The 27,503-nt window shown below is 47.9% G+C and overlaps 2 protein-coding genes across 8 annotated transcripts in view; one reads left to right on the plus strand and one right to left on the minus strand.

Moving 5' to 3' along the window:
* LOC144159514 (ras-like GTP-binding protein rhoA) overlaps positions 1-8,490 on the plus strand; it is a 40,626-nt gene extending 32,136 nt beyond the window's left edge. For all 4 annotated transcript variants that reach the window (XM_077691058.1, XM_077691060.1, XM_077691059.1 and 1 more), the window contains exons 3-5: positions 2,697-2,900; positions 6,548-6,730; positions 7,859-8,490. In XM_077691058.1, coding sequence (XP_077547184.1) covers positions 2,697-2,900; positions 6,548-6,730; positions 7,859-7,909 — 438 coding nt within the window. In that variant the 3' untranslated portion in view covers positions 7,910-8,490. The remainder of the gene's footprint in view (positions 1-2,696; positions 2,901-6,547; positions 6,731-7,858) is intronic.
* A 1,499-nt stretch (positions 8,491-9,989) lies between these two features.
* On the minus strand, positions 9,990-24,261 carry LOC144159513 (ras-like GTP-binding protein Rho1). Of its 4 annotated transcripts, none has more exons than XM_077691053.1 (5): positions 24,095-24,261; positions 14,596-14,815; positions 13,270-13,470; positions 11,850-12,032; positions 9,990-10,629 (listed from the first exon to the last, which is right to left on the minus strand). In XM_077691053.1, exons 1-5 carry the CDS (start codon positions 24,106-24,108, stop codon positions 10,582-10,584), a joined length of 666 nt encoding a protein of 221 aa, XP_077547179.1. In that variant the 5' UTR covers positions 24,109-24,261; the 3' UTR covers positions 9,990-10,581. The 4 variants fall into 4 exon arrangements, with proteins under 4 accessions (XP_077547179.1, XP_077547180.1, XP_077547182.1 ...); XM_077691054.1 differs by lacking the exon at positions 24,095-24,261 and adding an exon at positions 17,492-17,626; XM_077691056.1 differs by lacking the exon at positions 24,095-24,261 and adding an exon at positions 15,199-15,329.
* Positions 24,262-27,503: the final 3,242 nt, after the last annotated feature.

Here is a 27,503-nt window from a genome sequence, read left to right on the forward strand (position 1 = left end):
GAACAACAGAAAAATGGCACAGCTTTCACTAGTGGTGCAATGCTGGAGAAACGCACAGCTAGGGGTCGACATAGCTTCTCCTCACGCTTACCGCGGATCCCAAGAGAGAAAGCAGCCGGATCACAGCAGTGCAAAGCTGTTTTGGGCGGCACTGTAAAGCAAAGTATGTACAGCGTTCTATTCAGCAGCCTCGTCATCCCTTTCATCCACGTCTCCCGACGGCCAAATCTTCTTGTAGCGCGTCCCCGCCTTGGTAGACCTCCACCTCTTGGTCAGCTGGTCCGGTGGCCGTCTCCACGTGTGGATTGTGCTGGAATGGCTTTGTTGTTGTAAAATATTTTATTCAAAAAGGGAAGCCCGGATGCTTCGTGGGGGAGTTGGGAGGGGGGGATTCTTGCATCAAAAGGGTTAGTATGAGATCGTGGTCGTTGGGAGGCGGCCTGAGTTTTTTCACAGGATGGTTGTTCAGCATTGAATAGTCTATTCACTGGTGTAGGCCATCCCTATATAACTCGAGCTATACCGCTCTTAGAGGTGGACTGTATGATAAGGGTAATGGTGTGTTCATCGAATGTGAGGGGATCGATATGGGTTGAGGGATCTGGGTGTAGGGAAGTGAAATTCCGGTATTTAGATAATGTGGGGCATATCCGGACGAGCTGGTGCAAATCAGCCTTGACAGCTTGCTAACAGTATGGACATGGATGGCTAGATTAGTCGTCATCGTCTTCGGTGCGGTGGACACGTGGCGCCAGTCGCTACACGATGGCAACGACGAGGGCGGGAGCTCCTCATGTGGCGTAAGCCGCGTAAGCCCACGCGCAAGCCTGGTGACGATGCCGGGCGTCCACCGCGAGGCTCGCGTCCATGTGCGCTCGGTATTTTTTTCCAAAGCCACTGCGCGAAGGTCGTCCCCGGCCGGGCGGTCGGTTTGAGGAACGCGCTCTCGTGCGCTCAGGATTTTCTGTCTCCGCCGGACGCATTTCTGTCGGCCTGAAAAGCTCTGCTGTTAAAAGCCACAGCACACTGCACTGTGTGTCGCCGCTTTTTTTAACAGCGAACCTTTTGAATAAATCGTTTGTGTATGCTGGCCGCTGTTACAAATACCGAGAAAATGCCCAGCGCTCGTTTCAGCTCAGCATTCGTTCCTGTAGGCTGACCCGTAAACAAAGCGAGTTATGAACCTCAAATTTTACCCAATCTTCGACGTTTTCTATAAGTCCTTTTGGCTAGTGTTGCGAATGCTTCGAAGCGCAACTTCACTTTTCCAAACGTAGCACTTCAGAAACTTGCTTAATATAACCCTCCGCGGTGGTTCAGGGGATAAGGCGCTGTGGTGCCGAGTCCAAGGACGCGGGTTCGATTCCCCATCGCGGCGGCCGCTTTTCTGATGGAGGCGAAAAGCGGAAACGCCCGTGTGTTCGAGACTTCGGCGCACGTTAAAGATCACCTGGTGGTCAAAATTAATCCGGAGCCCCCCACTACGGCGCGCCTCATAGCCTACGAGTAGCTTCGGCGCGTTAAACCTCATGATCAATCAATCAATCAATCAATCAATCAATCAATCAATCAATCAATCAATCAATCAATCAATCAATCAATCAATCAATCAATCAGAAACTTGCTTAATATAAGATACACTTACGGGGAGAGTTCGGAGAAATGTAAAAAAATTACACCAACTCCCCGATGGGAACTATGTGGTGATGCAAAGCATGGGAATTCCGTGTAGGTTTCACACTGGAGCAGAACCGTGTAGGTTCCCGGAGCGACAGTGTCGCCCGTGTCTTCCTGGACCGGCACGAGACGAGCACGCTTCCCCTTTAAGGGCTGCTGGAGCGACAGTGTGGCCGGTGTCTTCCTGAGCCGGCACGAGACGAGCCGAGCGGCGAGGAGGAGCGGCGAGGAGGAGAGCAGCGTTGTCACAGCTGGTTAGGGCTCCTGGAGCGACAGTGTTGCCGGTGTCTTCCTGAGCCGGCACGAGACGAGCCGAGCGGCGAGGAGGAGAGCGGCGTTATCACAGCGGGCGTGGAGAGGGGGATGATGAGGAGAGGTGCGGACACCGGACGCCGACGGACGACGGAGGGTCGACTAAGAGATGCTTTGCATCTAAAAACACCCAAGAAAAAAAAAGACGAGACAGCGGAAAGAACACTTACGCGGGAGTAGCGCGCGTAATGTGTAAATGTTCCTTCTTGTGTCCCCGCTTCTTTTGTCGCGCTTTTTACCATGCATGTAAGTTCTATCGTGAGCTCGCCCAAATTTCTGCGTTGAGTAGTTACCTATTCTGCTCGTCCATTCAAGAACAGCACACCGGTTATGGACGCGCCCTTCATCGGAAGAGGCGAGAACTCGACTCCTTCTAGGCACAGGCCTCCACACCGACCTCCATCGGTAGATATGGACGCACACCTCCTCCACGTTATTGCGTTGCTCCTGTAATATACCTAGCTTGCATGTGACGTCTTCATAGCCCTTTCTGGAGCACTGCTCTCAGCTTTCACGGCGCTGCTACAGATAAGTGGAAGATAAGTTCGCAGCCTTCCACCGTGTAAGCAGTGCTCTAACATGGCGGCTACAGTGACACCAGTGCAATGGTCTTACGCCATGCGCAGTACTTTCGCAATTGAAAACAAAAGCGAGCTATGGCTTCGGGAAGTTCTCACGTTAACCCTCTGCGACGGTGGTACCTGTAGGTTCGTCTGGCCATCTGGGACACGGGTGACTCGGACCTGCTGTGCGACCCTCACCGGGCGTCGTGCTACGCCGAGGCCGACGTGGTTCTGCTCTGCTTCTCGGTGCGCGACATCTTCGCCGGCAGCGAGGTCCCCTCTCGCTGGGCGGCCGAAGTACGTCACTTCAACCCCAGCGTGCCCGTGCTCTTGGTCGCCACGCAGATGGTGAGGCATTCTTTCAGGCAATATATACTTTAAAGGGGCCTCGAAGATAAAGTACAAGCTCGGCTCGTTAAAAAGTCTGCTTTATCCCGATAACGATGACAATCGTATCGCAAACAAATAATGGACATATCGAAGAGTGGCCACTCCTCAGCCGCTTTCTCACCATCGGCACACGATCTTGCTGTGCGACCAAAGCCACCACCAAGAAGCATGACTGTGAAGTTTTAAAGCTCTGCACTAGACAAGAGAGAGAGAGAACTTTATTTAGAACCAAAGGCAGTTCAGACAACCCGACTACAGGTCGCCATCTGTGAATGCTGAACTCAGCTCTAGTGCATTTTTGATGTACCGCACCGGAGATAGCTTGTTCCTCGAAAGTAGAGGCGAGTGTCAGCCAGGTTGGGTCAACGGGATATGGCAACTGCGTCGGTGTACCTAAGTCAGGAATGTTGGGAATAGTGCAGGGACATTCCCATAGGACATGTTGCTGATTGGGATAACCACCACAGTGTTTGCACGCTGGTGGTTCTTCTGCCCTTCCTTTAAAGAAAGGATGTCGTCTAGCTGGGGTGCATCTAGTGTTAGTCTGTGCTTGTCACAGCAATACTGATTGCTGCCTGTCTAGATTAGGGTGAGGTTGAGGTAATTCCATTTTGTTCAGTTCAAGGTATCTTAGTGTATTGTGCGTGATGTCACGACAATCGGCCCTCTCCAGGGAAATGTTCAGTGCCCGGATTCTTAACTCACGGGCGAGCGTGTCTGCCGGGACAACTAGGAGACACCCTGTGGGCTGTGTCTCGTTTTTGTTGTTGTCCCTCGTCTAGGGCATCGCTTTAAAACTTCGCCATGTACCAACTCTATGAAACCACTACTCTGATGACTGTGTGACAGTAGTGAGGCCGCTAGTTCCGCTTGATAGATCACTTGATTGCTGGCGTGCAGTTAACACAGGGACAGTTGTTTTAAGGTGACAGTTAGATACCTGTTTCCCGCACCCGCGTCGTGTGCACGCAAAATCAATGGCAGAAAATAATCTCTGGTTATCTCCTCTAACGTGAAACCTGCGGAGGAGCGAAGCATGCAGTGTATAAGCGTATTCCAAATTTTTAAGTCTCTCTCTTGCCACACGGCGCGCGCTGATTGGGCACCGGAGAAGCACCGGTGGGAGGAGCAATCGTGCGCTTGCACAGGCGGTGGTGCCCTCTGTTGCGTCGAACCGGATTTAACCAATTAAATGAGAGACAGTCTGGCCGTAAATTGTCTTCGTGTCACACGCCGCAGCATGGCAGGAAGTATATATGCTTCACAGGAGAAAACCTGGCATTTGAAACCAATTTCAAGAAAGAATTTAATAAATTGTTGTTATAAATGCAATTAAAACCTGATCATTCATGCATTTTAAATGGTTAAATCACGTAGTTTACTTTGAACAGGTTTTATTCATTATACACTTGCTTTTCGACCATCGTTTGACAACTTGATTTACCGTGACGACATGAGATGACGACAGGAGACGCCGACAGCCCGAGCCCCTAAGGTGCTTCGTCCCTGAAAAAGTTGCAGCGTGGTCGGAGTTAGCGCAAGCCGGGATTGGGAAACAGCGGTGCGGGAGAATGGTCGGAGGAGGGCTTTAGAAAGGGCGGCTCCAATGCAATATCAGCCGCTTTAAGAGATGAAGGTACCGACGGTGACAAACTTATGGCGATGGCGAGCGAGAGGAGTTTCGTAGGGTGCTGCCCAGGGGACTGGTCAAGTAACGACGGGCACGACCACGATGCTCGACCACAGATAAACAGAACGTCCAACTAGAGTTTCTCTTTCACATTCTTGGAAAGCTCCAAGCATCTACAGTAATTTTTTAGTTGCCTGTCTGCTGATTTAGGGTAGCACGAGATTTGAGCTTTTCAGTATTTCTGGCGTTATTTTATTAAAAAGTTTTTCGTGTCTGTAATGGCACTTATTCGATTACCAAAACTAGTTCTTTCAAATGTTATACTTTGTCTTCACGGCCCATCCTTTGTGCAAGCCTATTTGGCCCATTCGCTGATAAATCTTTTCCTTTTGCCCTTCAAGTACTTCTGACGCCACTGCTGCTGGCATTCTTTATCGTGGGAGGTTCTGACAGTTTCCAGTAAGAGCAGTGAAGAGTGTGTGCGCGTGAGTAACATGCGGAATAAGTGCTACGTGCCCTTGAATACTCATACAGGAAGTGCTTAAGATAATAGGGAGGGCGTTGACATCTCTGCATGTGAAAGCGTAGTCGTTATCTAAGACTCGGGCGTTTGCCGGTCGAACCACTTACATTACTCGGAAGTTGTTCGCCAGCTTTGAAATAGGCGGCTGCGAAAGGCTGAATGGTGCCGGTCCGTCTTCTGAGCGCTCATATACCTGTTGAAATGAGTCACCTTTCCGATGCCGCACGAAGCGAGTGCAGTGGATACCAATCTGTTGGAAGCGAGCTGATGATGGGTGTCGTCATTACTAGTCCTCCGTTCTCGTGGTTCGTGGTGTTCGTGCCGAAAAAAAAAAAAAAATACGCCACGACACCTTGTCAATTTTTAGTGACCTAGAGTAATATGTAGCTGACCGAGAGGAAGTCACATGCGTTATCTAAATACTGCTACAGCTATACAAATCCTTTTTTTTTGTTTAAAATTAACGGTGCAATCTCACCATCCTGCGAATGAGGAGAGCCCGAAGAAGATTTTCTCATGTACTATTAGATTGCCCATTATATTCCCAGCAAAGACGTGAACTGTACCGTTAACTACCAGTAGAGAACAATCGTATGGCGTGTGCAAGGACTCCATTAGGTCCATGGCCTGACGCTGGCCGTCATAATAAGGTTGTCCAGGCCTTACATGCATTCTTTAACTCGACAGGTATTGCGTCAAAATACAAACGGAGAGTGTAAGCCTTTAGCGCGAATCCATGAAAACGAACCCAGGAGGACATTTTATGGACACAATCTAGACCTCACGAACTTTGTCGGGAACTTGTGATTTTTTTAACCCGGCCTATGACCATTCTATGAAATGAAGTAGCCGAGGGTATATTAGCTTCCAACATTTCCACTGTATAAACCAGTTTATCGACCTACCTTCTACTACAGCTGCACATTTTTGATACGCCTAAATTGATTCTTTCCATTTCAAGGTATTTTCAAAGCGGGTGCTTGTGCAGTTGGCGCTCTCCTTAATTCAGCGGTAATTTTAGTAGGAAAAGTGCTTAAAACAAATTGGGTATCTGGTGTTCCTCTCGGGAACTTGGCCCAAATGTCTTATCGCAGTTATATGTTGCACGGAGCAAGCTTTTAATTATCAAGGCAGCCTGGGAAATTAGCGCGAATCGTCTTGAAAAGCTGCTCATCATAGAGTTGCACCTCGTGACTTCCCTCTCTCCGGAACCTAGCAGAACGACGTTTTAGGCGCCATACCATGAAATAAATCTCTGCGAGACAACTTTGCAGAAGTCTGAGGAACTTACGATCAATTAGTTATGAAAGTAATCTGTCCACAAATTCTGGACATATGTGCGGAATGGTGCAAGTGTTTATGGCTGGTGTGCAAGGTAGACCTCCTCGAAATGACTGACAGCGCGAGGCGTAGAGACTTTCACCGACAGCCCTGTACTCCCTACCGTCGCAGGACCTGCGCGAGGACTCCGTGACTGTGCAGGAGCTGTCGCAGATCAAGTGCCGGCCCTCGAGCGTCGCCGAAGGCCTGCAGCTCGCCCAGAAGATCCAGGCGGCGCACTACGTCGAGTGCTCCTCCATGGACCTGTCCAGTGTGCGCAAGGTCTTCGAGAGCGTGCTGCACACGTGCCTCAAGGTTGGCCTCTCGCGCTCTCTCGTTGGTTGCCTGTGGTTAAAGGGTCCATGAAGACAAAATGCAAGTTTTGTTCGTTATCAAAACCGTTTTGTCCCGGTGGCAAAGATACCAATTTTATCGCAAACAGCAAAAAAAAAAAAAAAAAAAAACTCTGCAGAAATTCAGGGAATTATCTACTAATGCGTAGAATTCTTATGCCGCTTGTCTTGAGTGTGAGTTTTTACAGTCAAAGTTTCTGGTTTTTCTGAGTCCTGTCCGACCAACTATTTCCATTTACGCTATTGTAACGATTCTAAATGGAACATTCGCGAAATCTGCATTATTGTTGAAATGCAGGTCGTTATATCGTTTGCCATTTTCCGTGTTTTTTCATATTTTCGTTATTACTTTTTCAAAATTTCGTACGACCAATTATCTCCATTTACGCTATTATAACCACTACAGGTGGTACTTTTGCGAAATCTGCATTACTGCTGGAATGCAGGGCGTTACACGTTTCACCATTTTCCGCATTTTTTTAATATTTTTATTATTTTCTAGTTTTTCAAAATTTCGCTTGACCAATGGTCTCCATCTACGCCATTATAGCGATTACAGGTGAAACTTCCGCGATATCTGCATTTTTGTTGAAATGCAGGGTATTACACGGTCCTGGCTGTAGGGCTGTGTGGGGCAAAGAATGCTAGGCATTAATAACGAGGATACGAACGAAAACAGGTGCGGCAGTAGCGACTCCCCAACCCATTTCCGGCGACATCTGTATGGCGTCACAGGAAGTTGCTTTGGCGATTGGCGGATGCCGACGTTAGCCTCCGCCAAGAAACATGACTGGTAGGTTGCAGTGGGGCCTCTAGTTCTGTTTGATCGTATCACTTCAAGAATGACGTGCAGTGAACATACTTAACTACCTTCGTAGTGCTGGCACATATTACGTCATAAATGTAACGACCTTCGTTACATGAAGGTCGCGAACACATGGGTTTCAATTGGGGCTGGCAATGGAGAATTGAAAAACTTCGTTAAAGTCAGGAATTAGTTACACCGAGGTTCGTTATATCCAGGTTTAACTGTAGGTCCTTCTGGGCAGTGTAGATTGTGAAGTGTTGCGTTTCTTTCTCCCTTTTGCAGACGACGCAGCACCGACAAAAGAAGTCACGGTGGAAGTGCTGCTGCTGCTGACTTCGAAAAAAATCGCCAGACATTTCATTGTATCTAGTCACATGGTACGACGGCGCCAAAGGGCGGATTTGTGATCTTTCGCCGGAACAACTCTCAGCGACGTCCACACTATACTGTTGCTTCCAAGCGAGCGATCCTCCGCTACCCGCTGCCTGTGTGAAATCATGTACTTAAGGAGGACGTGCCTTGTTTGCTGGTGACCTGATATTTCTATAGCGTGTATTTTATAGAGATTGAAGTCAGGCCGGAGATAATATTTACACCACTCTATGTCATTTGTTTGTCGAGGTGTCGAGAAAGTATTGTAGGGATTGAAAAAAAAAAATGGAAAGCGTATTTTTCAACTGTAGCGAAAAATGTGACTTGCGAACGCTATTGCTGTATTGCATACTGTGCTTCAGATGTCAGGCATAACTGCAGACGAAAACATTTTAAGTGGTGCATGTAGACTTCAAAAAAGATATTTTTAGAGTGATTTGACGCATGCACGAGAAACATTAGCTACAAAGGATAAACTGACACGACGTACTCGTTATGTTTTCTTATGACAGAAGATGAAAATATATTTATTTTGAACACGAGTGGTGCGTTGACTTCCTTTTCAATTTCACTGTGCTAAGCTTTTCCTTCGTGATAAGGGCTGCTTTAGATTGCAACTTCCGCATAGATGTTTGCAGACAGCAAGGCTGTTTTGAAAGCCCGTGAAATTTAGCCCTTAGTGTTCTCAGTAAGCTTCACGGATTTAACTACTGGTGTAGCATTAGCTCGCGGCGTCTTGCATGAAATGCCCCTGTAGGTTAAAAACATCTGCTCCCGTTATGGTGTCCAGCTCAAAAGTGTTGCCTTTTGCCAAGAAAAAAACAACACAAGAAACGCCGCATATTGTAAGGACGGGACCAAGCTAAATTTTTTATTCGCTTTGTTCATATCTCAAAAGAAATGCTGCGAGGAAACTGAGGAAGTACTCTTGATGAACTTTGCGAAAATATCGTAACTGTCTAGGTGTGTTTCAATTTTGGAACCTTAGGGCGCGGTGTAAAAGCGCAGAGAGAGAGAGAGAGAGAGAGAGAGAGAGAGAGAGAGAGAGAGAGAGAGAGAGAGAGAGAGAGAGAGAGAGAGAGAGAGAGAGAGAGAGAGAGAGAGAGAGAGAGAGAGAGAGAGAGAGAGAGAGAGAGAGAGAGCTCTTTATTAGAGGAAGGCAGAGAGGTCTGCCGGCATGTTGTCCCGTACATGCTACTATGCGGGGATGGGGAGGGTGGGGATATCATCACAATAGGAAGTAAGGTGGTAGGGAGAGAAGAAAGAAGGAAATAAAAGAAGTGGAAAAAAGGGGAAAAAGCGAGGTAGCGAGACCGTGAGCCCGACACGTGAAAAGTCTAAGATGGTTGTATAGTGCGAGGATGTTTTTGTCCTATATCATCTCGGCGACACCGATGTCACGGAGGTAATCAAATAATGCGGCTAGCACTTTACGCTGAGACGAGGGAGACGGCCATGGTCCCAGAAGTGCTTTAAAGGTTTAGGAAACTGTGTTTGAGGCACTCGATCTTCTGTGCGTGGTCGTTTCTTGCTTTACATGAAAAACTGCACTACGAACCAGCAGTTTACACTTCATCGTTGTTTACAGCATGGCGAAGGCTGCTGTACTGATGCGTCCGAGGCAATTCCATTAACCCCATCTCCCCTCCTCAAAATTGAAGGGGTCGCGAAGACGAAAGTGCGTTTCTTTCATTGAAAATAGTGCTTTTTCGCGATAACAAAAATGATTTATTCGCAAACTTCAAATATTCGAGATAAAGAAACTATAAAGCAGTGACGACTCGCCAGTCACTGTCCTGCAGGGGACACGCTCTTTTTAGTGTTGACCCATGTTAAGTGACTACAGGCGCGAAATTTGAAAGGTTGAATATTTCTTGCATTTCTTCCGTTCAAAATTGTTTCTCGCAACTGAAATGAAGCTGACGGAGATGCCAAACACCAAGTCTTTCAAATTGAACAAATTCGTATTTTGTCTTCATGAGGCAGAGCTGAACCATTGCAAGCGGACGAGTAAGCCATATAGCGGCAAGATTATTCCAGATGAAGTTGAACACTATAAAAGTTTATTGTTCACGAGAAAGGTAAATTATTATGTACATGTAGGTAAGTTGGCTTCAAAACGACGGTAAAATGGCATTAACGTTAGCAATAAAAGACTCGGTTAAATCAATACACCTCTAAAATTAGTCAACAAGTGTCTAAAACTCTGTGCGAAGGTTTCGTGGTCTCGAGTTTCGGGGCTGGGAGGGGAACGGACACACAATGCAGCCTTCTGTCGGTCGTGTCGTCCGCGCTGAGGTTGACGTCCGACAAAACGTTAGGCATTACTGCTGCTTCCCATCAGGGGTGCACGTAGGAAAGATTGGCGCTTTTGAGATCGGAATTGAGCTGCGGATTTGTCAACTTCCCCCTGACTAGGCACTCCAGGGTCACGCTTTCCACGTGTGCCATGTGTCGTCGCATAGCGGCGTTTTCGGCGCGAAGTCGCGTACTTGGGAGAGACGACTTCAGCCAATCCGAAATTTGTGCCGGATACTCCCTCCTTCCGAGTGCAGCTGAGCCTTGCCATGGCATCTGATCCGTAAAATGGATCTTGTCGTTGGGAGGCTTTCCAGAAAGTAGGCTGTGATGCCTCAGGTGTAAGAACAGCACACCCGGGAAAGGAAGTTGCGCTTTTTTTTCTGCAAAAGACAGAAAAGCGAGCAACAAAATGACAACGCTGAGGCAATGTAAATGTTGGCAGTGCTATTGTCACAAATTTTGGAAGGACACGCACACATATTGTCCCTGTTTATAGGATTCGTGATTGGTGAATTGCCGGCCATGTGAAAGCTAAAGCACTGAATGGCAAAAAACATGCGGGCCAAAATACAGTTTGTGTTATGTCTGCTTTAAGTAGGTGTTTTTGTTTCCGAAACACTTCTTTGTCATTTCTTAAGTGCTCAGACTTATTTAATACTTGCCACTAATTAGTTAAGAAATATTGCTGTTCCATCTCTGCCGAGTTGGGTTCATAGCACTTAAATGGCGTGCGTCGTTTCGTATAATACTTGGATTTTCCTAGTCCCTGGCAAGCGTGTTTTCTACCATGCAGAAAATACAATTTTTTTCTGAAGAAAGGTTGTTGTCCAACTAGACCGCAACTCTACAGGAAGCAGCGCTACTGCGCAGGGTTAGACCGGCCTAATATCAGTCGCTGTCCCATTTGCTACTCAGCTTTGCTATTTAACATCACAAGGCTCTGTTTATGAAAAAGTGCCATTTTGTAAGTGCGGGTGGCTTATGGGGAGGGGGGGGGGGTCGCATAAGGGCATGTTTTGCACGAATATAAAGTTGTGGAAACCCTTCTCTTTGCATAGAAAAAACTACTCTTTCCCGCCTCTAAAGAAAACGGATTAGAGAGGGAATTTGGGCCGTATACGTCTGATGCCGAGGAATCGAACGGCGCTTCTTATTATAGGTTACCTGACTATAACGTAAGTGCCCCTCACTATTCCCGTTCGCTTTAAGCGTGCAGGGTTCATGACGCACGCGTGCCTGATAGGCTGCCTGATCGATGACCTTCCTTCATTTACAAGTATGCAAAAAACAAAAAAACAAAATCTGACCAAAATACGTAGCACAAACAGACACTACAGGTGCTGAGTTACGCGCCTCGTTTAGACCTCAAGGTGATTTTTTTTCTCGGTCCGCTCAACCTCCGCCCACCTAGCTTGTTACCCTCTTGTAAGAGCGCTTGCGGTGCTTGCGTGGTGCTTCTGGCCACGTTTACATTTTAATGCTGCCAAAGTTAACAGAATATAGACTCAAGTTCAACCACGTCATATCATACCAATTAAGGAGTAGAAACGTATACGACCACCACCGGAGCACTGGTGTGATGCCAGACGCAGGCGCTCACCTCAATGGCGAGGCGGCAGGCCTTCTGGATGACCTCGCTGACGCCTACGTTGTCCTTAGCAGAGCATTCTATGTATCCTTTTGCCTTGATCTTCTTGGCTACGGCCAGGCCTTCCTGGTACGAGACAGGACTCTGTCTCCTCTCGCGGAGGATCTCGATGGTATCGGGGTCGTCCCTCAGGTCCTGCGGTACCATAGTAGACCAGGCGAACAGTCCCGATGAGATGCCTGGTACGCGGTAGCCGCTTACAGGTATACGACCTCAAGGGCACGTGCAATAGCCTGAGAGTGAAGCTGGGTGAGTTGGTAGATGTCATAAATAGAACAGCTCTAAGACCGGACACACAAAGAAGTAACTGCGCCCGTGTTTGTTGCTTCCTTCGGTGTCCCGCCATATTGCTGTTCCATTTATGGCAAGGGCTGACGGGCGCGGCGTTGATTAGTTCTTTATCATCGGAATTAATTGATGTTGCAAAAATATTTTTGATGGTTAAAATAAAGCTGACTCAGTTATACGAACGGCCGTACAGCATTGCTCTTCTTCGCGGATATACTAGTCGCAAACTAAAATTTTTCAGTGTTGAAACGTCACCTGTCTGCTATTGTCAGCGAAATTTTTTAATGATCTTTCTGAAATAATTAGTCAGACATCAAATGACCGATATCATCCGTGTAAACTACGTACAGGGGGCAGAGAAACAGACAAATAACTTTATTCAAGTCCTGAAGAACTGCTTTGGACCACCCCTTTCGGGGGGAGTCCGGACTAAAATTAATACGAACACCGAAAGGTCCGAAACACACAGCTTCCGACATATGCTTCTCCGTCTGTCTGCAAAGTCTTCAAACTGCACGCATGCTTGGTTTTTTAGAGCGTTTGAGAGTATGGCCTACTTGTATGGGGAATGCTTTACCAAGAAGCGATGGCGGTGATTCATTGGAGGCACATTTTCACGCTCTGTCGCCACTGAGCAGTATGGGAGTTCCTGTTATTTACTATATTCGGGAGCCAAGCGCCCAGCAGGCTGATTGCAGTTAGCATGACGCACTTCAACGATCGCCCTACTTAGTGGCGAAGCAGCGTGAAAAGGCGCCTCAAAATAAATCACCTTCGTAGCTTCTTGATCAAGCCTTTCCCATAAAAGTAGGCCGCACTCTCTAACATTCTCGAAGATTTGCGCATGCGCGCAGTTTAGCAACTTTGCGGGCATATGCTGCAGCATGCGCCGGAGGGTGTGTGCTCCGTTCGTATTTCTTTGAATCCCCCTGTACAATCTGGTTAGAATATTTCCCAACATAGATTACCCAAAAGATGCGTCAAGCAACTGAAGCAAGAGGACAAGTATGCACCAATTTCGACCAGCCAGAAGGGCTCTGCGTTGGGGTGTGACATCATCGATGCCGCCCGTACAGCACTGTACCTTCTTGTTTCCGACCAGCAGGTAGGGCACTTCGGGGTTGAAGTGCTTCACTTCGGAGCACCACCGGGCCTCGACGTTGTCCAGGCTCTCCGGAGCGTCGATCGAGAACATGATGAGGACGATGTCGGTGTCGGCGTAACTGCGCGTGCGCAGAACATCGTACGTCTCCTGGCCCGCCGTGTCGCACAGGCTGAGACGGACCTGGCACGCGGAAAAAATACTGTTTTCACTAAGAAAATAAAACAAGTGGTTCTACACAGGCGAGGAGGAAGAAAGCGAGAAACTACAGATGCAATCGATGAAGATATAGTTCTGGTAAAAATACGTATTTCTTTCCCTTCTTTTCCGCCTGTTTTGCTCGAGGAACGACAAATTTCCTTCGCGTATAAAAATTCCGAGACTAAATTCTAACCAGTAATGCGAAAATACAGCGCCGACATTACCATAAGTTGCGATGATGCTAAGGCCATGTCACTGCCCTTTTGTTGCCTTTTGTTAACCCCGTAAAAAAAGGCGACATATGAACCCAAAGTGCTGCGACACTCTGGTATTCTTCGATTCACAATCTCGGAGTCTCCGCGGACACTCTACGGAAATACCGATGAAAAACGAATTGCTTCTTGAAGATTCTTCGGACAGTCCGGTACGGATAATCGAGGAGCAACACGCGAATGGATGGATGGAAAGGGTACTATAGCGGATCAGTCGCATGCCAAACATGCACCGACGCCTCGACCCCGGCAGACCTTCACGATTGAATGTGAGCATGCAGTACTGCGTCCTACATGCCCGAGGCTAATCATCATGATTGTTGGATTTTATTGGCGCAAGTCCAGCTAGGGCAAAGAGCGCCCTGAGCCTTATCATTCGCCTGGCCCAAGGACGCCTCGACGGACCAAGTTGGGGCTCGTAGAGATACGTTCCAGTCGAATCTTGAAGAGTCGCTTTGCTCCAAACGATATGACCCATTCTGCATTTTCTCCTCAACCGCCGAAATAGGAGCTTTAATTGTTTAGGCTTTTTTACCGACCAAGATGGCCAAATTGTTCCAAGCGCCGAGTCTGACATGCAAATATTTAGGCGTGCAGCGTTGTGCATCACGAACAGAAAAGCCAAGACGACCACCAGAAGACGCTTGCGGAGTAGTGTCACATAATAACAGAGCATGAATAATAACACCAAAACAAGGTAACGAGGGAATTTTCAGCTACCGCTCGATGTTCCGGCTTACGTAGAATGTTGTTGTGGGTCCCTGAAAAGGGCCCTTTGATTTTTCCTTGTCGCTCCCGAAGGACGCATAAAGTTGAGGAACATCAAACCACGTACCTTCTTCTTGCCGACCTTGACCTCGGTGATGATGGTGTCGAAGACCGTGGCTCGCAAGTTTTCGGAAAAGACGCCCGTCACGTAGGCGCTGAGCAGCGAAGTCTTTCCGCATCCGCCGTCGCCGACAGCCACCAGCTTCTTGTAGAAGTCGACGGTCACCTGGGACACCTCGGGCTTTTCGTCGTCCTTCATGGACGTCCACGAGGCCCGCGCGTCATTTCTGAAACCGTTGCACTCAATCACGTAAGGACATACTCGACGTGACAAGAAAAAACACCCGCAGTCTAGTAGCAACTCGGAAAACTGGCCGATTTCTGTGGGACCTCACGCCTGAGGGAAAAGTATTTTACTGCTGGCGAAGAAACCGGGATTAATACATCGAAGAATAATCCCAGACGTCGCAGGAATTTGTGGTTCGCATAGTTCTGCTGTACCCGCGGGGGCGTGGGAGGGGCCGATGAAAGCGAAGGGGAGAGAGAGAGAGAGAGAGAGAGAGAGAGAGAGAGAGAGAGAGAGAGAGAGAGAGAGAGAGAGAGAGAGAGAGAGAGAGAGAGAGAGAGAGAGAGAGAGAGAGAGAGAGAGAGAGAGAGAGAGACTCGTTACCCCGTCGTCCCTTTCCTGCGCACTTTTCGGTTCACGAAACCCTTAGCGCGCCGTACATTTGTTGGTCAGTAAAGGCAGTTTCGCTGCAGCAGTTTAGTCAAACACTGCCCGTGCGTCTTCATAAAGTGATGACAATGCATATTCGCTTATCGGTCATTCTATCGGGGCTTTTCTTTCCATCCTTTCGGGGTTGTCTGTTTGCCTAGAATTCTCCCGCAAAAGCTGCTTCATTGAAGCAATGCTCTTTACGGTAAAGGCGGCACTATCTTACCGCCGTATAACAGATAACATGGGCAAAAGAATAAAAATCAGGGGGTGTGAACTGGCGTTCTTCTATCTGGTCAGCCGTCTAAGCGTTCAGCAATGCACTTGCAGACACCCCCCCTCCCGGGCATTTTTTTTATTAAGGGCTCTTCACGGCAAGGGAAGGATATTTGATCACCGCTTATCTTTTTCTTTCAGCCTGATACCGTGAGCAACATACTGCTAAAAGGTGACGTGCCTGCCATACCGCAAAGAGTTGTATACCTTACGATTACGAGGGGCTTTAAACACAGCGAGCGATACGCTTCCTTTCGTGCTCATAGCGCGCATTTGTTATCTCTCTGTGGGAATTGTCGCCGGCCCTTAACAAAACCGGTAGATAAAGCCGCAGAGGGAAACACGCACACGTTCACAAATGCATTGGACTGCATAATTTTTAGCGTTTGGCGGGAGGGGCCTTTGGTTCTCTATGTATTCGATGCTTTTTAATTAAAATATTACTATTAGTCCACTTGCACCCTTAGGACTTGCCAGTAAACTAGTTTGAATTGTAGCACCAGCCTGCTCCCTTTCCTCCGAGGCCTCTGAGAAAACACGCGAGTTTCATTCGCCACCCAACGTTATCGCTCCCCAAGGAAACATTTCTTACGCACACTTGCCAAAAGAAAAGAAGCCGTGCTCAGGTGACTTCAAACCGACACTTTCCCTCACCCAATTTGGCTACAGCGCATGTACCCTATCGAATAATCCGCCAAATGTGACCACTGCTCTCAACCAAGCGCCCTAATTTATTTGATCTCAATCGTTCCTTTACCTACCCTCATCTTCCTCCTCTCCTTCCCGATCTGCGGGACCTAACGACCAAGACCAACTTGGACACCCAGTAACTTTTCAGTCTCGATGGAGCTGTGACAGCACGGTCGCACATGGGCTTAGGGACCTCTTACAAATCAACGGCCTCTGGCGACACGTTTCTTTTCCTTGTTTCATCTCGAACCACGCCGCGGTGGCTCAGTGGCTAAGGCGCTGCGCTGGTGAGCCCAAGGACGCGGGTTCGATTCCCGGCCGCTGTGGCCGCTTTTCTGATGGAGGAGAAAAGTGAACGCGCGGGTGTTCGAGATTGCGGCGCACGTTAAAGATCTCCAAGTGGTCAAAATTAATCCGGAGCCCTCCACTATGGCGAGCCTCATCGCCTATGTAGCATCGGAGCGTTAAACCTCATACTCAATCAATAAATTATTTCATCTCGAAAGCGCTCTGTCGGCATGGCCTCAGCACGTTCCTTTTCCTATGCGAACTACTACTCTCTTCATAGCCGCATTTGCAAAACTGGCCGTACGCATCGATATCATGAATGATTTTCCAAAAACCTAACTGAAAGTGCGAACTCTGTAGACTTGTAGGAGGCGTAGTAACGTAGAAAACCGGTCTAGTTGGTACAAGTTGATCTTCACAGCGCAAAAAGAACGGGACAAAGACGGGAGGAAGACAAGGGCCAGCGCTGAACCACAACTAAACTTTTATTGAAGAAACACAAATAACGAACAAAATCCACGGTAAAAAAAGAAAAACAAAATCCGCTGAAGCATCTGCGCAGGCGCGCGTTCTAATCCACCACTTTCATCAAGACACGCCAGTTCTGCGTCGAGAAGCGACAAAGACGGAGGGCTAACGCACGAGTCAGACATTTTTCGATTTTTATAGGCTTCCACAACTTCAGAAGGACTTGCTGTTTGGCGAGTTGGGGCGAACTTTGCGACATGGTTTTAGCGCTACAAATGAACGAACACAAGAAAGAGGCCAGGATAGCGCCTGTGCTGCCCTCTTTTTTGTGTTCGTCCATGTTTAGCGCCAAAACCATGTCGCAAAAAATCCACAACTTCCCTCGCCTTTTGGTCACCATGCCGAAGCAGTACTGTGGTATCATATAGGAAAGGTGCACAGCCGCAATCTTTGCGATACGAAGTGCTGCGACTGGACACAGCAAAAGCGTGCATCGACATACAGTAGCTGGTCGCATCCTACTCACAGTGCGGCGGCATTCAGCAACATCGAAGTCATGGTTGTGTTCGCGCTCTGCTCCGACTATAAGAACACGCTACCACGAAGTAAACGTACGGCACTGAAAGCGCGGCTATAGACGCCGTGTATACACACAAACATAGAAGAAACGCGAAACACTTGTCTGAGAGAACAATAGCCTTTCCTAGCAGCTGCCAGGTCGACATACCAGACGAATTTTGCGGATGCAAAAATCTACTGTGAAAGTGGCGCAGCAGCCTCCGAATTGCATCAGCATGAAGAGTCGCTCATTACTACGGTGAATTTAAAATTTCAACCGACATGGGTGAAAACAAGCTGCAACGCCCAGATGTTTTTTCTGAGCCATTATATCAACGACAAAAAACAAACCAAACCAAAAACACGAGCAGTCGGCGCTGCTCGCTCGCGAGAACGTGGAAAACAGGTGTGCTTATTACGCGTGCCCTTACATAAGCCCGCAGCTGGTCCAAGGGGCTTGTACTTTTTTTTTTTTTTGTTGGGAGGCGCAGGAGTGTCGACCTCAAGAAATCTGTGCGCTTGCTTCGAAGCCTGGCACTTCGTATTGCAAAGATTGCGGTTGTACTAATTCCCTATGTGATGCCAGAGTACTGTTTCGGCAGGGTGACCAAATGGCGAAGGAAATTGTGGAAGCCTTTAAAATTCGGAAATTGTCTGACTCATGCGTAAGCGCTCTGCCTTTGTCGCTTCTCGACGCACAATTAGCGTATCTTGATGAAAGTAGTGGATGAAAACGTGTGCCTGCGCAGATTCTTTTAGGGGCCCGGCCTGGTTACCATTGATTGATTCAGGTTTAACGCGCCAACGCTACACAGGCGATGAGGCGCGCCGTAGTGGAGGGCTCGGGAATAGTTTTGACCACCTGGGGTTCTTTAACGTGCGCCGAAACCTCGTACACACGGGCGTTTTTGCTTTTCGCCACCTTCAGAAAAGCGGCTGCCGCGGCCGGTAATCGAACCCGCGGCCTTGGCCGCAGTGTGACCTGCCGACAGAGTAGAACCAGAGTCCTTCAATGCTTTACTATTGAAGGATTATGGTAGAACATAACCCCAGGGGTCCTTGCGGATACCCTTCCGGCAGCGTTTGTTAAACGCTAATGAATTCAATCAACGGGCAAGTCAAGGGAAGAAACTAAAAGTTGAACGTCAAAGATGCACTGTGACAACGAAACCTGGAACTGAAGTGAGCCGAGGGCGAACAAACCGACGAATATGTAGACACCCTGCCACAGACAGAGGTCGCTGTGAGCGCAGCATTTTATAGTTGTCTGCATAGTGTTTCTTAGTATACTAGTGAAGAAACTGCGCCTCTTAATCCATGTTGGCGTGGGTGGTTATAGCCTTATGGGAGACCATAGCTGATGGATTGTTATGTCTATCGGATTCTTATGCGTCTTCTTGGGTTCGCTTCCTTCACTACACAGTGCTGTGTATTCTAGTTCACTATAGTGCTATGTCTACGAGGTAGCCTCTCCGGCCGAAATGGCCGACACTCGCTTCGTTTCTCTCGCGTCGCTTGGAAACTCGAAATTCACTCCATTAGTTCATGCTAAGACAGCTGCGCATCATTGTAAGCAAGGGGGAGGACTAGTGTGGGCGGGCGACCATCAGTACATATTTGCACAAGTTCAAGCCCTGCCTGTATCAAGCGATGTTACCTGATCACAATTTTTCTGTCGTATTTTTATTTGCATGTAGTACATGCATGTACCCACTCCCCTCTGTAATGCCCTCGGGCCTTGAGGGTAATTGAATAAATAACAAAATAAATGCAGACTAATTAGGTTGTGGAAAGGAGAGTGCGCTTCCGGTTCCTTTTTGCAGTAGCAGTACACATGTTAATAGCGCCCGGACATCTTGACTGAGCGGGTAATTTGCCGCCGTGAAAGTTGTTGCAGATGGCCTGTTCAGAAAACACAAAAGAAATACCGCGAAGGCGATGTTTTCATAGGTACGCGCATAAAAACTTTCTGAGCTTTTCAAACAATTTATAATTTGAAATATTGGCCATATAAGAGTCTTTAATGAGTCTTCTCCCAACACTTTGCATTATTGTTAACTACCAGCTTATTCTGCAGCATAGTAGTCATACCCGTTCTGGCGGGCTATCAGTAAAAAGAGCACGCCTTATTTTTTATTTCTTTAGATTTGGAACGCCGTGTTTTATTTTATAATTACGTAATTACACACTCTTTTTGCGTTTTTGTGTCACTGTATTTCAATTTACGGCCAATAAAATATTTCAATCCAAGCCCATTGAGAAAATTAAGGCGAGCGTGCGGTATAATGGCTGCCCATGACGACACAGGCGGCCTCGATGTGAGGCACATGGACGCTAGTGCCACATTCCTCTCTAGTGTATATAACAAGAAACTCTATGGTCTGTAGGGCACACCAGGACATCAAAAAAGACGTGGTGATTTCTCCACCCATTATCACCCACTGCCTGCTTCGTGCAGTGCTAGCGATGAGAGAGAGAGAGAGAGAGAGAGAGAGAGAGAGAGAGAGAGAGAGAGAGAGAGAGAGAGAGAGAGAGAGAGAGAGACTTTTTTCATTGAGCTAAGTTTAGGGGGGGTGGTTCGACTTGGCGTAAAGAAAGACAGCCGTGGATGCATCGATTACTCCTTGCCTTTTTCATTGCCTACAACCTGATTGGTCGGTTACAATATCGGGGACTCGAGTCTTGTCACTTACTCGTTACTGAAACTGTTCGCTCGTCTTGGTTTTAAGTGCACTTTAGGGGCTCGCCTTGGCGTCGTAGCTCGCTCGGTGGACCCAAGTAGAGCCCTACGGCGTACTGTCATAGAGGAGTCCCGTCGTAGCGGCGTCCCACAGAGGCTTCGAGAACCAAGAAGTTTATATAGGGATAAACTTTTGAAACTCGTGTACCGCTGGCGCTTGTCATACATCTCCACGCTGTTTAGCGCAAAGAAAACTGGAGATACATTTGATGCAAAGTATATGTACATAACCAGCCGACCCCGTGTTCATTTAGTTAGGAACGCTCGTTGTATCGGTATTTACGATAGTAGGCGAAAAAAAGTTGCAGTGCAACGCCGGCACGTGCGGGAGGAAAAGCAAAAAGCGATTTTCAAGCAGGGGGCGCGCGAGCACTGTGAAGGCGGGAAATTTGAATTGCTTTGGACAAACTTCTGTTCCATTCATCAAGCGAGGAGGGAGACAGGGCGGTGAAGAGCGTGATGGGTGGTCGCAGTGAGCGGATAACGGCGCTGCAGCCATTATGGCGGATCTATGCTCTGCACTTCCGGCAACTTTCACATTGGGTGGAAGGGCTTTAATATGTTAGGACGTTACCATGAGCCTTCTGTGTGATAGCGCCCGTGGCTTCACTCGTGATAATCATGGCTATATTGGTGTCTCGGTCAGTGCGGAGACGCTTGCGTAAATTGAATATTACGAACAGAGTTCGTGATGAGCATGGCATCTTTCACAATAGAAATGGCGCCCCGAACCACCAGGACAAGGAAAATGGCGTGCTGATTGTGCGGAGAACACCAACGCAACGTGCGTATAAGGGATACCGAAACTTCTGCTGTTCATATTACGAAGTGCGCCTGCGCATTAACAGCCACTAAAGCTCATCGAACTCTGACATACTGGTCAAGTCTCCGATGATTTCGCGCTTGGAAATACTTAAAGGAGCCATGAAGACAAATGCAACTTTGTTTGAAGAAAGTTAATTTAAATGAAGGAACTTAAATCCTTCATTTAAATGAAGGAACTTAAATGAAGGTCAGCTTTATTTCAGCCACGAGAGACATTAAAAAAAAAAAAAAAAAGAAGCGCAGTTAAGAAATTCTAGTTGCGGACAGATGAGGAAGGGAATCGATGAAAAGGAGACGGTTTTTGAAAAGTTTCCAGATTTGAAAAGTGAATACTATGATCATTTCAAGGCTTTAAGCTTGTATTTGGGCTTGCTCTTGTGACAGCGTGAAGCACAAAAGCGTCGTTTTAATAAGTGGGCGTGAAATTTAAACGAAATTTAAGAAGGGAAGATATTCAAGTTGGATGTTTTATCTCAATAACTGATTAATATCTGAAATCTTGGATGAAAAATGACACATCAAATTGACGCCTTGATGAGACCGAACTGAGAATGTACAACCCTAATCCGCATCGACCGCTTCTTACGATACGGGCTGCGAGCTGCGAGCAGTTGACGGACACTCACGCGCGTACGCGGTAAGTGTCAGGCGACTGTCGTAGCACCCTCATTTTTTGGATGGAAGAGCATGTGACAGTTTGCTTGTTTGCTTAGCGCTCACATGCCAGCCATGCGCATGAAGCTCGGGAACATTATTTTTTCGCTGATATTAGTGCACACCCCCAAAAATAAGAAAAACCCTTACAGTTTTCTCGAATGATAAAACAGGTCCGAATGAAAACACTGACGTCCTATTTGGGCACTCTCAGCAACGTACTCGCGACCAAGCTTGCTTTCGTCAATAGCGTTGCAGGCAGACTCAAATTTTACGACGTAAATGATAGGTGCCAGGCGTACATTTCACTTCAAATTATCGTGTAAAAGGTATTGCATGTGGAAATGCAGAACGTCCCACAACTATATTGCGGTAGAGGTCATTGAAGGTAACTTGAGTGTGCTCCGGAGTAAGAGCCTAACGGTCCAACGAAACGAAAGATGCACCGAGACAGAAGGTCCAATCGAGCCTGAATGTCCAACGAGATGGAAGGTCCACCGAGACGGAATATCCACTGTTGGACCTTTCGTCTCGTTGGACATTTAAACGCCAAATCTGGTTCATGTATTTCCTTTAATATCTCGAATATTTTTTGAAGGTTTCTATAAAATTGGTGGCATTGTTATTGGAACAAGACAGCCTTTTTAATAAACCAAACTTGCATTTGGTTTTCATCGTTCCTTTACAGGGACACCGAAGTGAATTTTTCGAATTGTTATTTCTGGTTGCATGGAGCGGCTTCACCTATGGAATTGATTATTTGACCGCTTAACGAACGTCTAGAGCCTTAGTTCCCTTGTATTGAGTGAGAGAAGAGAAAACGTCGTTACTAACAATTTTAGTGACGTCACATGTATGCTATCACGTCATAATGTATTCAAACATACATAATCTTGACTTTCATGTCGTGGTTAACATATAAATTTTGCTTATCACACCCTGTTTGTACGATGTCAAACCTGCAAGCAATCAGCCAAATTTAACCTTCCGGACCTGGCAGTATGTCGTGAGCAACACGGTTCGGTGGATGGTGTGAGGGAAGCCGCATTCTCGCACGCACCTTTTTTGAGAAAAACTCGCAACATGGCCAGCGCATTTTATAGGCTTCAATTTAAGGCAGTTAGATAATGCTTACAGTTCATTTCAGTCTCTTTGCAATGAAGGTATCTGATGTAACATTGTTTTCCCTAATACCCATTACGCCTGGTTTGACCGATTCTCGCTAGCAAATAGGTGGCACGAAGTTTTCTTCATGTGCTAGCGGAAAATTTCGGGCTCCTTATTATAGCGCATTTCTCGCTGAACGTAGGCGATCGCCAGTAAACTGCTGTAATTACATGATGCCTTTTTTTTATTCGATCACTGCTAGCTGCAAAGTAGATATCATACGGGATCGGATAAATAAATGATCAGCCACAATTTGGCTGATGCAATTTGAAGCCGAAATCAAAGATGATGTCATGTTTTAAGCGATTAGCGCTTCATTGCGTTTAATTTATATGTCAGCCCACTGGGCTCTTGTAAACGCTGAGCTGCTGATACTTTCACGTACAAAATGTGAATTATAAATTGGTTATGTGAAAGACAACGTGGAAAGCAAGCGTTTATGAAAGGGGGAACATCTAAGTCTCGCCACGGCAAATGAGGAAAAGGAGCTGGCAGATTTTTTAAAACATAAAGGTCGCATTTTTTTTTCATTCGACTCAATCAGCGCTTGTGATACTTTGCTTATCGCATGTTGCCAGTTCCTTAGAGCCTTCAAAATTGACGCAATGGCAGGGGAAATTGTATAACCTTCCGAGGCGTTTCCCAAGAGCAACGGTGTCGTTTAAAGCTGCTATGTTCACGTCAGAGACGTAAACAGAATTCCAGTTCGGGGTTGAAAACGCCAAAAAAGGAGAAAGAACATGAAAGAAACAAAACAAAACAACGAAAACAACAACAAAAAAACAGGGAATCAGAAGTAAAAACTCCGATGTGTCATGAGCGTACTTTGCATATCAATCATCATCATCATCAGCCTGCTCAGCCTACTGCATAGCCTTATGATTATTTGTCATTTAAGTTTAGTTTTCTCAGGGTCGTTGAACAACGGCTCACAACGGCAGCAACGGCAGAACAAAGGAGGTAGCAGCAGACATTAAACTCTCTCAAGGCTGTGTGAAGCTTGCGACAGAAACGTGATTACCAGTAGGCGCTATTTAATGATAGCCACAGTTACTTGCCTCGTATTCTTCCCCCCCCCCCCCCCCCCTCCCCCGAGCTGGAAAGTTTCGCCCCGTCCCTGCGTACGTCGGTAGTTCAAGGCAACACATACTCAGGAACAATGCGGTTCATGGAAAAAAATCTTACTTTGCAGCTTCCATTGCGAGGAGCCAGAAAATCCATGGATCGTGATGCCGCCTCCAGCAGAGTTCACGGCCTCCACCTGTGTACTCTGTTTCTCGGCAGGAGTGTTTCGCGTTGAATGCGACGGCCAGGGGGAACAAAAGCGCGGTCAGATAGGGCACGGTCGTGCGTGCTACTCGCATAAGCGTTCCTCGCACGATAAGCCACGCGGATTGTTTTATTGTTTTATTGCTATCAGATAGCATTTTTGAACGCACCCGCCCCCAACTCCGCACGCCGGTTGAGAGGACGCAACTATGCTATCGCTGGAGCCCGTGGCGCCCTCCTTCAGAATGTCGCCGATCCTTTTCTGCAGGGCCGCAGCCGGCGCTTGGTAGAGGAAGACATACGATTTTCGAGCGAAGCTGTCTGTTGCTGGGATCCAGCAGATCAGCTCCCGCGAGAGACCGAAGGTAGACCACCAATTTTCAGCGCATGAAAAAAAAAATCTATAAGAAATTGGCTGGCGATTATGATTCTCCCTAATACGATATTTGGGCACGACTGCTTAGCTGTTTTGACTGTGCAAAATATGCTGAGGCAAATAATTTCAGACGGACATATTTGTATGGTTACAGAAAGCTCGTATTTCCAGTGGCTGACGAAGCACATGCACCCTTTGCCTCGCTCATTGTTCAGCACTCACTCGGGGTTCTGGCGTCAGCGGAGCTGGGCTTCCGCTTTGGCAGCTCGTTTAGCTGCAGCGGCTGACGAAGCGCACGACCGGTTGCCTCACTCGCAGTTCAGCACCCACTCCTGATGTCTGCAGTGCGCTGAGGAAGCACTCACTCGTGGGTTCTCTCGACGGTGAGCCTCTGCGATGGCGGCGCGAAGTGCGTCTCAGGAAGGGAACGCGAACTGCGTCTTAAACGAACGCACATCATAGTCACGCGCATGCCCCCCTCACGTTTTCGCCAAGCGTCGCGCCGTCGAGCGCCTCGTGCGGGCACAGCATACTGCCCCCTCCCCTCCCCACCGCACACTTTCAGAAAGCGCTGGCTCGCGCCGCCGCGGCGAATCGCCCTCCCCTCTCAATGTCGCGACGCTTTCCTCCTTTGCTTTCTTTCACTCCTAGGTCTTCCATTCATTTTTCACTCATCGGTCTCCCCATCGTTCACTCGGTCTCGACGATGCGGATGAGCCCAGGGTCGGGCGCCAAAGGGCTGCGCCCTAAAATGATCCCTGAGTCTCCCTATTTTGATATAACACGTCCTATATTGCAGCAGGAGACGAAATATTCCTAGCAGTACATTAGTGTTTGTAGATGAAGCCGACTTCCAGGGAATCGGTGTAAGCTTGATCTTTGTAAGCTGGCTTCCTCGCACTGTGTGTTGCACAGTGTGGCACGGTAATCTACAAAGGGAGTACGGCTACAGCCTCACTTTACACTTCATGCCGCCTCCGTCTCTATCCTGAGTCGAGATTCGTCGCGAGATTGACCTGTAGGAGGCGACAGCGTCGCGCTGCCAGTGTGGATGCTCCGCTGAGAGGTGGCGGGCGAATGCACGCTGTGGGCTCGCTTTGTGCCTGTTTCACGCCGTATGTGCACACGAACGGTGTTGACAAGAGTGGTATGCTGTAGTTATGTTCCTGGACGTTCAAAGTATTGCACGGAAGCCGTAATATGTTTTCATTACAACGTCAAAAAGCGGCGACCCACCGGGAATCACTGAACGGCCAAAATAATCCCAATGAACCTGCACACCGTGGCTCGTAGAAAGCTCTATCTGTCCCGAACGCGACTTTTAACATTGCATAAAAAACATGCATAGGGACAAATCAGGAAGCCCCGATCTCAGGAATTCAGTTGACAGCAGTTTCAGTCGCTTTTATTGGTAACATGACGCATAATTGCATTTACAGGATGCCCTGAAACGGTAACAGAACTCACATTTTTTTATAATAGCTAGCCGAATTTTTTACATTCCCTACGTTCCCTACGTCCCTACGTTCGAAACGGTCGCACAGAACACCACGTTTCCCGCTGATATCGCGGCCGATTTCTGAAAGGAATCGATGAATTTTCGCCGCTGGTTTCCTTTTCACCTTGGGCATACACAGTCCGTGCACTGTATCCAACCATTGCGGCCCGGGGTTTATTCAGAATTTCGATTTGGAGAGGGTGTAAAAATCCTCCGTGGGGAGGGGGGGGGGGGGGGCTGTTGAGGGGGTGTGTATATAAATCCCTGGGCGGGGTGCCAGGCCGTGGTTGTGAAATCTTTTTTTTTTGGGGGGGGGGTTCCAAATCCTTGGGGGGGGGGGGGGGAGGGGTGTCATGGGGTGTTGAGCGTGTATAAATACCTGATTTCGGCGACCAACCGCTCCTTTTAGATGGGACGCATCTCTTTAACTCTTAAAGGCGAGTTAAGCCGGATGCATGCATCCGGCGTCCATCCGCGCGCCTCTCCCCCATTCTCCTCGCCACGCCAGCTGCGCGCTAACGCCGCTCCCTGAAATTACTAAGATAGCGCCATCTTTAGATCTCACCGCGTTTCGCCCTCGCCCGCGCTCCTTGCTCCTTCGTTTTTTGCCATTTTCTTTTTCGCCAGCGAACGCCGCGCGCCATTGGCCAACGGCCAGTGACGTAGTACCTCGTCCCCGCGTTGTTTGTTTTTTCTTCTCTTCGCCGCCACTGTCAATTCGCTTGTGTTGTTGTGCCGAGTTGTTGTGCCTTCGGCTGCTTGAATAAGGTCAGTGATGGAAAAAAACTTTTCCTAATTCCGACCGGCCAACGCAACGCTGAAAGGAGAAAAGTTTGGCTGCACAGAATTGGACGGGCAGACTTCAAGCCCACGCTATCATCACGACTTTGCGAGGTAAGTTTTTGCACTTTTTGTTCCCGCTTTGCCAAATTCTGCGCACGTTTGAGCGGCCACTTAGGAAGAAATGCGTATTCACTGCGCAACGGTCGTCCACCCTTTGTTCTAAGCAGGCATTACGAACTGCTGGCAGTTTGTCACACGTCGTAAGCTTTGCTTTAGAACTGAGGCCGCGTATTTGTTGTGTGCGCGCTTACTTTCGAGCAGAATCAGGGGCGCAGTCGGTTTTCGTAAGGTTGCCGTGCCGAAATTGAGTTCACGCGTATTCGCGCTTGTTTTGTTCGACGGCAGCTTGCGTCCGACTATGTAGCGAATATGTGTTCAGCGTGCGGGTGTTCTCTCTCGGCCAATGGGTACGTTTTTGCACTTTGTTCCCGCTTTGCCAAATTCTGCGCACGTTTGAGCGGCCACTTACGAAGAAAGGCGTATTCACTGCGCAACGGTCGTCCACCCTTTGTTCTAAGCAGGCATTACGAACTGCGGGCAGTTTGTCACACGTCGTAAGCTTTGCTTTAGAACTGAGGCCGCGTATTTGTTGTGTGCGCGCTTACTTT

The sequence above is a fragment of the Haemaphysalis longicornis genome, unplaced genomic scaffold (assembly GCF_048455015.1).
Source record: "Haemaphysalis longicornis isolate Haplotype H1 unplaced genomic scaffold, Haemaphysalis longicornis Haplotype H1 scaffold_10, whole genome shotgun sequence".
Lineage (NCBI taxonomy): Eukaryota > Metazoa > Arthropoda > Arachnida > Ixodida > Ixodidae > Haemaphysalis > Haemaphysalis longicornis.

What these genes read in the sequence shown, in the direction of transcription:
- LOC144159513 (XM_077691054.1), bottom strand. Translation starts at nt 17,523, where the DNA reads ATGACTTCGATGTTGCTGAATGCCGCCGCACT. An exon ending in TTGCTGAATGCCGCCGCACT is followed by an intron (nt 14,816 to 17,491) that starts GTGAGTAGGATG and finishes CAACGGTTTCAG; the next exon opens with AAATGACGCGCGGGCCTCGT. An exon ending in TGCTGGTCGGAAACAAGAAG is followed by an intron (nt 12,033 to 13,269) that starts GTACAGTGCTGT and finishes ATGGTACCGCAG; the next exon opens with GACCTGAGGGACGACCCCGA.